General features: G+C 38.2%; 1 protein-coding gene across 2 annotated transcripts in view; it reads right to left on the reverse strand.

Moving 5' to 3' along the window:
• The window catches only part of PTPRR (protein tyrosine phosphatase receptor type R), a 238971-nt gene that overhangs the window by 207464 nt on the left and 17797 nt on the right, over positions 1-13710 (reverse strand). For both annotated transcript variants that reach the window (XM_079775288.1, XM_079775287.1), the window contains exon 2: positions 11972-12261. In XM_079775288.1, coding sequence (XP_079631414.1) covers positions 11972-12261 — 290 coding nt within the window. The remainder of the gene's footprint in view (positions 1-11971; positions 12262-13710) is intronic.

A 13710-nucleotide genomic window follows, 5' to 3' on the forward strand; every position in this document is an offset into this window, starting at 1 on the left:
CTGCACTATCGACATCTGTCTATGCATTCATAAATTTGATTCCACTATCCCCTCCCTCCAATTTTTATCTGCTCACAAACCATTCCTTTGAGCCATATGGCCTTGCCTGGCCCAGAGATGGCATCTTCAAGACATAGAATCCAGGGAACCACAGAGCCCTGGCTGTTACATTCAGAGCACTGCGGGGCTGCCGCACCAATTGTATTTTCAGTTCACTGCTGCCTTCCTCTGAGATCAGGTTGTTCTCAGACCTCATTCTGTGACTGACATCATGGCAATTACCCTATACGGTAAAGTAAAGCAGTCAGGACAAGCCCTATGGAGGCCAAAACTGGCCCCAAATTCCTGGCAAGCTGGTTTTCTTGAGATAAAACTCTTGCTCTCAGTTGTCATGGTGCCTGATAATAGAACATTTACAGTCTTTTTGGAATTATTTTCCAAATATTTACTAGTTCTAGTAAGAGATTTTACTTTCAGGTAATAAAAGAAATATAACTAACTTTCAATTCTGGTTTTTATATTCTGAGTTAGTAGTTGGCAACTTTTTTTTCCCCTGCTCCAGGACACCTGAGAGATGGCACAAACTACAGTGGGAAGTTGTATTTTTAATCAAATCTACCATTTTTCCCACGTGTGCACCCCAAGTCCACTCTAAGGGGGTCAACAGACTCTTGGGTTGGCAACCAGGCAAGTGCAGTTTGTAAGAAGATGTCAAGAACCATGTAATTAGCAATGAAATATAAGCAGGGCTTATATAAGTCAGGACCACCCCATGTAGCTGTGTGGGCTCTGGGCAATGCTGTTGGCTTAAACTACAGTGTGAAGGGTACCTTCTAGATTTGTGCAATACAAGAAGCCCATTACAACACTGGGATTTTACCCCAAGATTGGAGTAGATCAGCAACAAAATTGACATTATCATCATCCACCTCTACCATGATTTTGACAGCTGACATTATGACAATGTGCTATGCTTTACAGTATAAATTCACTGGTTCTAGAGAGAATCACAGGCAGTAGACAGGTCAGGTATTACAATTACCATTATAATGAAGAAACAAAGACTCAGAATGTTCATTAACTTTTCCAAGATCTAAAAGCTAGCTAGTGGCAGAACCGGCATGTGAACCCAGGATGTCTCCGAAAATCATTCTTGCCCCAAACACGTGGCTCAGTTGGTTGGAGCATCATTCCTTACACCAAAAAGGTTGTGGATTCAATTCCAGGTCAGGGCACATACTTAGATTGTGGATTTGGTCCCTGGTTGGGGCACATATCAATGTTTCTCTCTCACATCAATGTTTCTCTCCCTCTTTCTCCCTTCCTTTCCTCTCTCTCTCAAATCAATTCAAATAATAAAATAAAATAAAATAAAATAAAATAAAATAAAATAAAATAAAATAAAATAAAACAAAACCATTCTGTTTTCACTGTATTAAACTGCTCATAAGGGATTATTCCCTGACATTGGGATTGGCTGAGGTTGGGGCCTACTGAGCAGTGAGCCAAACAGAATATTATAACACATTGTAATTCTTTCATATGTACTATATTTTATTTCTACAAACCTAATGGGTAAACAAATTCTTCCGGTAAGGGGATTTCCTGCTGTGTAACATTCAAACTCAACTTGTCCATACTGATTGCTACTTTGTTATATGACTATTTGTTTAGGACATATTAGAGAAAAGATATATGGTAGCTTACAAAAATCACATACAAAACAAAATAAAATTTAATAAAAGTATGGAATTGAGGAAATTGAATTAAAAGAAAAATGAATGAAGAAAAGAAAATATCCAGCCAAGAGTCAAGTCAGTTGACAAAATAAATAAAGCATTCAATAAAGTTCTCTACATTTGCTAGAGGTAGACCACAAATTTAGCTCTCAGCTTTTTAGCAGTCAAGAGTAAGAGGAAAACATGATTCACAGCACTTAAAAGATATAATTATAAACCAACCAGAGGCTCAGGAGAAATACAAGTATTCTTGGTAGTAAGTCTAGAACAGTGGTTCTCAACCTTCCTAATACCGCGACCCTTTAATACAGTTCCTCATGTTGTGGTGACCCCCAACCATGAAATTATTTTCGTTGCTACTTCATAACTGTAATTTTGCTACTGTTATGAATCGTAATGTAAATATCTGTGTTTTCCGATGGTCTTAGGCAACCCTGCTAGCGGTTCTCAACCTGTGGGTTGCGACCCACAGGTTGAGAACTGCTGCTGTAGAGCCCAAGACCATCGGAAAACACAGATATTTACATTACAATCCATAACAGTAGCAAAATCTACAGCAGCAAAGTAAAGTCTACAGCAGCAAAGTACAGCAGCGGTTCTCAACCCGTGGGTCGCAACCCACAGGTTGAGAACCGCTAGCAGGGTTGCCTAAGACCATCGGAAAACACAGATATTTACATTACGATCCATAACAGTAGCAAAATTAGTTATGAAGTAGCAACGAAAATAATTTTATGGTTGGGGGTCACCACAACATGAGGAACTGTATTAAAGGGTCGCGGCATTAGGAAGGTTGAGAACCACTGGTCTAGAAAGATGTATTTTCCATTGTTCCATATCTATATTATAAAAGGCCTGTGGTCGTAACACCGTTAACGACCAATGACTGGACAGGGAACCCTGGGGAACCAGGTGGGTGGCGGCGGTGGCAGGAGTGAAGCAGCCTGGGTCCTGGGTGGGTGCCTGGCAGTAGCCAGAGAGAAGCAGCCCGGGTCCTGGGAGCCTGGCAGTCATCGGATGGGTGGGGCAGCACCGAGGTGGGCGAGGCGAGGTGCGCATGGGTGGGCGGGGCTGCACAATTTTGCACGCTGGGCTCCTAGTAATAATAATAATAGCCTCCAATTTTTACAAGGATCTTACAATGTGTCAGGCATGATACTAAGTGCCTTGAATGCTTTATCTCATTCAAGTCTAGAAACAATTTTATAGGATGGATATTATTAGTATCCCTTTTTCACAAAGAAGGAAACTGAGATACAGAGATGTTAAGTAAATCACTGCATGAACATGATTAGTATGTATGTGATTTGGGATTCCAGCACAGTTCTGCTGATTCCAAAATTATTCTTTTATCACATGGTTTCCATGTAGGAGCTCTTTCTTGATTCAGTCCCTAAGTAACCCGGATTATCAAACAGAATCCCTCAATATCCAATATAAGGTAGTCTCCACCACTTTCTCCCTGTCTTGTAACTCTGTTTTCTTCATTGCACTAAACCACCATCTGAAATTATGTTCAGTTGTTTACTTAATTTTGTTTTTCTTCTATTAAAATGTAAATTATATGGCTGAAATAATCTTGTTTATCTTCCCACTCTTGTATCCCCAGAGTCTACTTTATTGAGGAGGCACTCAATAATATTTTTGAATGAATGAATATTTTAAGAAGCAAGATTAGGTGTCCATTCAAAAAACGTTTGCATGTCTGATAATCTAGTTGCTCCTACTTATTCTTGGTGAGGCAGGATAGTCAGAAGCCAGGAAAATTCCTTGGCAAGTGGAATGAGGAAACAGATAAATGGTTGAGCAATTTGCAGACAGATAATAAAGCACAAGATCTTACTTCCCTAACCAAGGACATGTAGGAACAAATGGTTTACACATTCCAGTCCATGCTGGGGCAGACCTGCCTTGGTCTTGATCCCTGTTCAGTGACATTCTTGGAAGGTAAAACTAACCAGAGAATTACCCTTATCCCTCTATTAACTCCTTTTGATTCATCAGCATATCAAAGGACAAACCTGGAAAGCTGATGAATATTCATATTGAAATCCTCTCCTAAGACCTTACCTAAAATTCCCGCCTTTAGAAAACATATAAAAAGCCCTTAAGACGAAAGACCCAGCACTCTATGTCCCTGGCACACACCTGTGTCTCCCCCCACCCTTCTTTCCACAGGTGTGCATCTTTGCTTTCTTTCTCCTAAGCTTGAAGGGTTCCCAGGAGACTTGCAACTAGGGGAGCAGTGGGCAGCAAAAGCTCCTCCCAGGCTAATCCCCTGAACCTGTTTACAAATGTCCCCCTTTTGCCTCTGTAATTTGTTTTTTGAGTCCACACAACCCAGCTGGCTCACTTCTCTGCCTGTGTCTTTCTTTCTAAAGGGCCAGTGAAGCCTAGCCTAGGCTTGACGCTTCCTCACGTTTCAAAGGGCCAAAGCAGGATTCACTCCTGTGGCCATGTTCTTGCCTTTTCTATCTTAAGTCCTTCCTTTGTGTCACTGTCACCAGCTTCAATAACCGTCCTCTCAAAATCACCATTTCATGTTTTCCTGCACAAAGTCAAGAACCCGCACATTCCAGACTGTGCCAGGGTACACCTGCCTTGCATCTGGTCCCTTTCTGGTGACATTGGTTCCTTATAGATATTACTTACTATTCTTCTCCATGACTTATGTATGTTAGTTATTCACCAAAAATATTGTTTCCTGTAACTTGGTTATTTTTCATAATCCAGCATGGCATAGACTTGATTTAGTACATTTGATCTTGTAATTTTAAAAATTATACTTCCGTGCCCATAATATAAACAAAGTAAATAAAATACAAAACTTTATGTGTACAGGTTTCATATTTTTGTTAAAAAAAGTCTACACCCATATATATAAAAGGCTATATAGATACATATATTAAGATGACATTATTCTCTAACACTTAAGAATTATTTTTATTTCTTCTTTTTCCTTTTCTATATTGCTAACTATTCTGAAATTCTATGAAAGTGTATTGCTTTTGGAGTCAGAACAAAACTATTACTAGAAAACTTTACATAAAGATAGTCAATGTCTAATTAGTGTGATAATCCATTAAATCAGTTCTCTTAAGACTTCAGTCATGCCCTAACTGGTTTGGCTCAGTGGATAGAGCATCGGCCTGTGGACTGAAAGGTCCCAGGTTCGATTCCGGTCAAGGGCATGTACTTGGGTTGTGGGCATATCCCCAGTAGGGGGTGTGCAGGAGGCAGCTGATGGATGATTCTCTCTCATCGATGTTTCTAACTCTCCTTTCCTCTCTGTAAAAAAACAATAAAATATATTAAAAAAAAAAGACTTCAGTCATTTTAGCATTGAGTATAAATGATCCAAAACAAGCAGATGTGCTGAGTGGTCCAGTATTGAAACTTCATATAGACATTGCCTAAACTTGACCTCTAACATTTCCAGCATGTGTTTGAGCATCCTCCTTGCTGCTTTAGTAGCTAGGAATGGAGAAAAGCAACAGATGGTGACAGTATGACTGTCGGGATGCCAAGCTCAGAATGGAATTGCTACTTTGAGACTATTTCCCAGGGGTACAGTAATACCTCACAAATGTAAGCACAAAGCTTACCAAAAAGCAAATGTTTGGGATTTTTAAAAAAGGTGATTATATAAGATCTTATAGTTTAACATACAGCATTTAGGTTAAGATAAAAGAAAAAATTTAACCAAATTTCTGAAGTTGGGTACAGAACTCTTTTTCCTAGACTTTCTTAAAAGTAAAATAGAATTTGAAAGAATAATTCATTTTTATTATTATGTATAATAAAGATCCATGGCCATCATGGATCTTTTGCCTTTTACCCTCTGGCTCCAAACAGTAACATCTAGCTACCTATGACTATATTTTCAGAGAATAACAGCTAACATTACCTTTAGTTTAAATGAAGAGTAATTCATAAAGTTTCTGTTGAAAAAATTTATAATAATACCTTCCCAAAGCAAACTAAATGACTATGGTAAAATTTAAAATGTTTGAGATTTGAAGTCAGACAAATTAGGATTTTAATTCTGCCTGTTGCACTTACTACTAACAACATAACCTGGAGGAAGTTCCTGATTTGGGGCCTTGATTTTCTTGTCTGTAAATTGGCACCAATTATGAGTTTCTTTTGAGCTTAAAGGTTTTAAGTTTGAGCTTTATTGACCTAGTTTCTTCCACCATTACTATATATGATGAGATTTCTGTAATATAGTTCCTGCACACAATTACCTTTCCTTAAGTTCACAGGTAGAAGTACATAACAAACAATGGCACAATCCGGTAATTCCTCTATTTTGCTTTGAAGATTATGATACCCAAACTCTAAGACAATCTCCAGTGATCCCTGCCTTCTAGTATTCATTCTCTCTGCAGGCCCCGTCCCATAAATGTGGGCTAGAGCTAGCGACATCTCTAATGAATAGAATAAAGTGTAAATGATGGTGTGTGACTTGGGGACTAGGTCATACAAGGCCGTGTGGTTGGTATGTCTCTCTCTGCCTTCACATGCTCTGGGGGAGCCGTGTTGTGAGCAGCCTATGGAGATATCCACGTGCTGCGGAACTGAAGCTTCCAGCCCATAGCCCTGGGAGTGAGCTTGGAAGTGAATCCTTCAGCTCAGTTAAGCATTCAGAGACTCAGCCCTGGCTGACAGCTTGACTTCAGTATCCTCTCAGGCAGAACCACACAACTCATCTGCTCCCAGGGTCCTGACCTTCAGCACTGTGTGACATAATAAACATTTATTGTGTTAAGCTGCTAAATGTTGAGGTAATATGTTATGTAACAATACATAACTAATATGCAGACCAAATCCCAAATCACAAAGTTGGTAGGGTCTACAGACAAAATGCTATTTTAAAGGAAGTCAGAAAAGAAGTTTTTATACTATTACTACATTTACTTGAAAATCAAAGGAAAGAATTTAATTGTTTTAACAAATGGACTACCATATCAAGACATGGCAGAGATTTTTCTCTCAGGCTTTTTTTTTTTGTGTGTGTTAATCCTCACCCAAGGATGTTTTTCCCATTAATTTTTAGAGAGTGGAAGGAAGGAATGGAGGAGGTAGGGCGGAGCGAGGGCGAGAGCGAGAAACGTTGGTGTGAAATATTGATTATCTGCCTCCCGCACATGCCTGGATTGGGAGCAGGGATCAAACCACAAGCCAGGTATGTGCCCTTGATGGGGAATTGAACCCATGACCCTTCGGTGCATGGGTCAATGCTCTAACCATTGAGCAACACACGCCAGGGCACTCTCAGACTTTTGTACTCATTCCTTCTAGGAACTTGGGACAAGTGTCCCAGACTGTATTGAAAGACAACCAAATCACACCCAACATTATAGGAAACTGTGTCTTACATCCATTTAGGATTTTGGATTTAGTGTTTACTATTTGACTCCAAATACATTTGACACATAATAATTCAAAATTTCCCAAAGCCTGCATTTGAATCACACTTTCTGTGGGTTATGTATGCACCTGCTGCCCTGCAGCTCAACACAGCCTTCTTATTCTCCATCATATAAGCAGTCACCATAACGAAGTATACAAGCTACAGTATTTTTCATAAATTGGAGATATTCTAGCAACATAATATCCTGGGTCCAACAGATTGCACAAAATTATGGCCCTTCTTATTGGCAAACAGTCTAGTCACAGGACATATAGCCCAGGCACCTTACTTTTCTTCTATGTCAGAATGAATTTGCTACCTATTGCCATTATTGGAGAATTTATAGTATGACTTGTCACTCATTTTGTACAAGAATCAAATTCCTGAGGTTAAGTTGTAAGTCCTCACATCCTCATTTTTTTTGAAGGGGCTATTGTGTCTTAACAAAAACTCAAGTGTAGATACGCTGCTTTAGCTTACGTTTAGCTGCTATCTGGCATCTGTTCTTCCTTTGCTTGCTAATAGTGTCACAATGTTTATTCAGGTGACCTCACCTCCTATATACCTTATGGGCGTTTAAGGATGCTTTAGGGGTGGGGCATGTGGCTTAGGTTTGAGATAATCAGCCTAATTTTATCACTTAGCCACAGATTATTCTAGGATGAAGTTGAGTACTTAACTTAGATTGGTCAAGTGATAGGAGTGCCCAGTATATTACTGAGAGTTGTGGAAGAGTCCATTTCTTCACAGAATAGGAACCTGCAAGGATAAAACTCCAGGAGTTTTAGGAAAGCAAATTGAGAAGAGGACAGAACCAGTCCGAGAGTGAAGTCATCCCAGAGGAAATAAAACTTGGAGATTGATCCTTATTGATTATTTGAGCCCTTGATCAAATCATACCTAAAGCTAGCTCTACTACAGAAGTGTTGGTACTTGAACCTCAAAATTTTCTCTAGTTTGGATTAGATTTCTTGTCACTTGTGAAAAAAATAATCCTAAGCAATAAGCCTTTCCTGACATAGTAGAATTCTAGTGGTAGCTACATAGATTAAACCCACCCTTTGGCATATTCACTACACAAACACCAAATTATAATTAAGCCAATTTGTCTATTGAAAAAATGTCCAACAATTATTTATATACACCATATAATTTGCAAAATGATATAAAATTTATTTACTGTGGCAAGGCAATGAGAAGGCTGGACTAAATTCTTTCAAATCACATCTAGGAATTATCTCTTCACCTGTAAGATAAAACTCAAAATTGGTCAAGAGCAGAACCAAGCTGAAGTTCAGGATGTACCTAACAGAGTTCAGGATGTAACTGAAAATCAGAGTTACCTCAAGTTTTTGGCTTTAATAATCTTCAAAAGAAACTACCTGATAAAAATATTTGCAAAAATATGTTCTGTGCCTAAAAACAAGATAATGTCTGTCTTTGTGCTGATCTGGGTGAGTGAGCAAGACAAGAAGCTTTTGGATTCAAGGAATCTCACAGAGACCATCCCAACTTCCTAGGAACTCCCCATCATATTCTTACATGCTCCTCCTCCTCCTCCTCCTCCTCCTCCTCCTCCTCCTCCTCCTCCTCCTCCTGCTTCTCCTTCTTCTTCTTCCTTTTCTTTATTTCTTTCCTCAATTCCATCCTGTGGTGTAAACCATTTATATTCTACCCTTTATATTTCAAAGTCTTCCTAATCCCAGTTTTCTCAGATTTCCCCCAGAATATAATAGTCTTCATTTAGCAATCTATGCAGAACTTGCTAAACTGGAAACACCTATAGCTGCTTCCACTCTACCATTTTCACTGACACTCCTGAGTTCCCTCCCTCCGGATATTGTGGCCTTGTGCCCTGATGAATATCTTGGGGATCCAGGGATAAGAGCAATAGAATTTCCAGCACACATTTGGTTAAATCCATTGTTGTTGTTTTGACTTCTACCATAGCACTGACCTTAAAGACATTCACATTCCCTCTATATTGAATTTGTACAAAAATCCCATGAACAGTTTTTTAATTAAGCTTCTGGAACATAATTAGCATTCTTTAGGATAAACATTTTAATTGTGCTGTCCTCTCCTTGGAGTAAACAACCTGTGGATTTTATTGATTATAAAACAAAGAAGAAAAATAAAAAATTTCATTTGTAGACAAATGCTCATATGAAATGCTTTGAGAAAGCAATTGGGAATCAGGAAAGGAAGAGGGACACATGCATCTTTCCTGTCCTGGTTATATATCTCATTCTAAACCCATTGTCTTAGTGATGTCAGAAGTGAGAGAGAGAAAGAAATATAGGAGGAGGAAAAAAATGATCTCTCCCTCTGAGCTAGGAAGACTTAGAAATTACATAAACATTTTGGAGGTAGGAAATGACTTTTCACTCTAGCTAGGAAAAACACACACCAATAATTTACCTAATTCAGAAAACAATACCTATTAACAGTTCTCATTTGAAATAAAAGGAATCCAATAAATAATTCTTTGGTACCACTTCAGCTCAGTCAAGCATTCAGAGACTCAGCCCTGGCTGACAGCTTGACTTCAGTATCCTCTCAGGCAGAACCACACAACTCATCTGCTCCCAGGGTCCTGACCTTCAGCACTGTGTGACATAATAAACATTTATTGTGTTAAGCTGCTAAATGTTGAGGTAATATGTAACAATACATAACTAATATGCAGACCAAATCCCAAATCACAAAGTTGGTAGGGTCTACAGACAAAATGCTATTTTCAAGGAAGTCAGAAAAGAAGTTTTTATACTATTACTACATTTACTTAAAAATCAAAGGAAAGAATTTAATTGTTTTAACAAATGGACTACCATTTGTTAAAACAATTAAATATTCCTTAAGCAAAATAGCCTGTGTGTGTGTACACACACACACACACACACACACACATAAAATACATGCATAGCCTGGCCACACAAAAACATATCATTTATTCCATCAAGGTCATTTTAGTCACCAGAATATCTCCCTTTCATCATCTACACTCCATTCCTAAATTTCTTTTTGGATAGTTGAACCTTCAAACCAGCTGATACTTGATTGAATGTTGACTCTCTGTTTTTTAGTAAGCTGAACATTATTGATTTATTTTAAAATAATCCCACTTCCCAGGTTTTTCTACTAAATCACCATGTGCATAAGTAATGTAAGTGGATTATAGGAAACATTAGCACTAGCAATTGTTGCAAACTATCAAAGCCACAGAATGGTTAGAAATGGTTTAGGAGTGGTTGGGAAGGATAATGCAGTGAAATAGCCTATTGCATCTTTTTCATGAATTTCCAAACCACAAATAAACTACAAGTGAAATTACATGCCAGAATTCCTCATTGATGCCTTTTATCCTGCATGGTATTAAATTAACTAGACAGTATATGACGTTACAAGATAGAACAAACCTCTTGAACTGTAATTCACAGTGACTTTAAGAGTTCACAACTCTGGGTAAATGATGGCTTCTAGAGAAAATATTTCCCATGAGTTCCAGCATTATCACAGGCATATCCAAATACAGCGACATCATTAACATCATTTACCTTTACTGAATACATGGATTTCACTTTCAGAACATCTGTTACTCATGTAAATGCAGAAAATTTGTTCAAGTATTTCAAGAGGCAAATGACTCACAGATTTTCTCTTAACAAGAGCTCATCTTGTGTCCTCAACTTATGATTTTTATTGAATTACTGACATTCCCCCCAGGCATTTCTCAAGTAAAATCAGAGACTCCATATTAATTGTCTCTATTTCTAGATACCCCAAATAAAGACTGGAATATAATAAATATTCAATGTATGCTAGTTGAAAACATCAATAAATGGGTCTTTTATTCTTAATACTAGGTAAGGTGTCCTATATATAGCAGATAAAAAAATTTAAGAAAAGCTTGTTAAGTTTCATTATATTTTGTGCAGAGAGAGGTTACCAAAATGCAAACATGGCTTCATTGAATTATCTGCCCCAAAATATAATTAACATATTTATATTGCATATCAACATATGCAATATCAATCATTTAGCTACTGATCTATAGTTTTAATGTGGAACCTCCTATAGTAATTTTAAACTTGAGAGGGACTATCATCTAAATAGTGTATCAACTTCAGTATGTATTTAAACCATGATACCTCCACAAATTGGGAATCTTAGGCCTGGGTTGCATACCCTAAGAATATAAGCAATGGGACCATTGCACCATCTTGACTAATAAAGAGCAATGTTTGTACAGTGATGTTAGGAATATTATCTATCAACTACTCCCAAACCATCCTATTGACTCCAGTGACAGAAAACCACCCTCTACCTATGATACTTATTCCCTTTCAGTGGACTCTTCATTTTTTACAATGTGAGTAAGTGACCAGAGACTTTTAATAAGTATTGCTTACCAGTATAAAGAAATTAAGACATATCTGCTTAGAAAAGATTATCAAAGAAGGCAGGAGGCTCAGTGTAGAATGTGATCTGCTATACTTGTAAGACCTTCCTAAACCAATTTTTAATTCAAATATTAAGCACCTACTATGCACCATGAACTGTGCTATGCACAGAGGATGCAGACAAAGCTTCCTATTCCTTGGGCTCATAATATTCAAGAGGAAGCCAAGAAACAATAATAAAGTAACAAAAAAGAAATGTTAGAAAATAAAAAGTATTGTGGGGAAAAAAAGTCAATGCTACCCAAAGATAACTATTGATCAATAGTTTTCTTCTTTTTCTTTTTTTTTTTTTTTTTCAGCATCAACCACAGTGGAAAGCACCAGCATAAACATCAGTTAAGTGCAATACTTACCACCACAATTACATTTGCTGCAGGGATTGGAAGGTTTTCAACTTCAAGATCTTGACCAGCCACGGCCAACAGATTGAGAGATGGATCATACGCAGGCCTAAGAAATGCTGAATTGACAATTTGGTGGTTTCTGTTTAGTTGAGTTTCAGAAGAAGAATGTTTATATATCTTTTGTGGAGCTATATCCAGGCTCTTCTCAATGTCTTGTGAATGGTGATAAAGGAATGCTGGCTTCCCAGTCCTCTTATGATGAATTGCCAAAATGTGATCATTGTTTCCTGAAAAGCACCCTGAAAGGGGGAAGAAACAGAAACAAAATTCAAAGACCTTATTTAATAAGATCAGTAGAAAGATCTGATATGGAGAGCTGCTTGTTCTAAGTGGCTTTAAGACTTGTGAAGGATTTAGATTAGTCTCCTTTTTCCACTGCTTCATTATCCCCAACAAATAGAACACACTTGGTGGTATGGAGGCATCTCAGAAACTCTGGGTGGGCAGAAGTAGGAGTAGTTTGAAAAAGTCCTATTTATCAGATATTTTAATACCTCTTTTAGCCAGGAATTTCCTCCTTTATTTAAACTCACAGTTCCTACACCCTGTTGTACTTCTATTCCAGGATGTCCTACCTATTCCTCAAATTACAATAATTTATATCATATTAAAGCTTTCCTCCCTTTAATATTCATGAGTATATATGAATATTTCTAGAGTATTTTAAGCTCACTGATGGGAATCTGAGTACACTCATTGTGGTAGCAACATCTAGTTATGCAACAATACCTATCCTTTCCTTCTTACTGAGAGTAACATGGCCATCCAGATAAAGTAATACATTCACCCTTATTTCTTCTGTTAGCTAAATATTCATTGAATTGAATAATTCTTTTTTTTACTTGTCACTGGCCACAGAAGGAAAGAGAAAACATACATGTTAGTCAAAATATTATCACTAATTCAAATATCAATTAGAAAAAACAAACATTAGATCTTTTACATAAAATAATAACCAGGGTGAGCAGATCACACATATTAATGCTCCTAACATAGTACCTAGCAACCGTAGATACCCCAGATATGCCCTATGGCAACAAGAAGCTGTCCAAATATTGTTCATAGAAAATTACTCTCCCAGCAGAATCTGGGGTGGACTGACTTGTGTAGCTCCAGGGCAGGGATCATTTTTCTCTCGCATGCCTGACTGAAGCACAGCCCTCTCTTCACAAGGTCAAACATTGGTCTGTTTGGGCCTGATAAACTCTCTGGCCTCACCCTAATGACTTCCTGAGACCCTGCCCCAATTCTAAAATGTGCAAGCACCCAGTGGGTGGCAGCTAGACTAGGTATACCTGGGGACATTTGCTGAGTGGCCTCAGACCCAGTACTGGCGCTGATTTTGAAACTGAATCTATCTGGTGAATACCACTTGCCCCTACTTGGTGACTCACTGTGAACCTATGTCATGCAACTCAAGTAGGACCAGAGGCTCTTTCAGTGACTTAACCTAGAAGGCAGTCCGCAGGCAGAGGCAAATGGAGGTGGATCTCAGAGTGCCTTCGTACTTTTGCTGGCCTGCCTCCCGGCCCAGAACTGGTAAAAGAAGGCCTCGTGCATGTACTAGTATAGTTCGATGGAACAGAATAAAGAGCCCAGAAATGAAGCCATGCCTTTATGGTCAATTAATATGTGACAAAGGAGGCAAGAACAAAAATGAGCTAATGATAGTCTATTCAATAAATGGT

Source organism: Cnephaeus nilssonii (assembly GCF_951640355.1).
Source record: "Cnephaeus nilssonii genome assembly, chromosome: 6".
NCBI classification, from domain to species: domain Eukaryota; kingdom Metazoa; phylum Chordata; class Mammalia; order Chiroptera; family Vespertilionidae; genus Cnephaeus; species Cnephaeus nilssonii.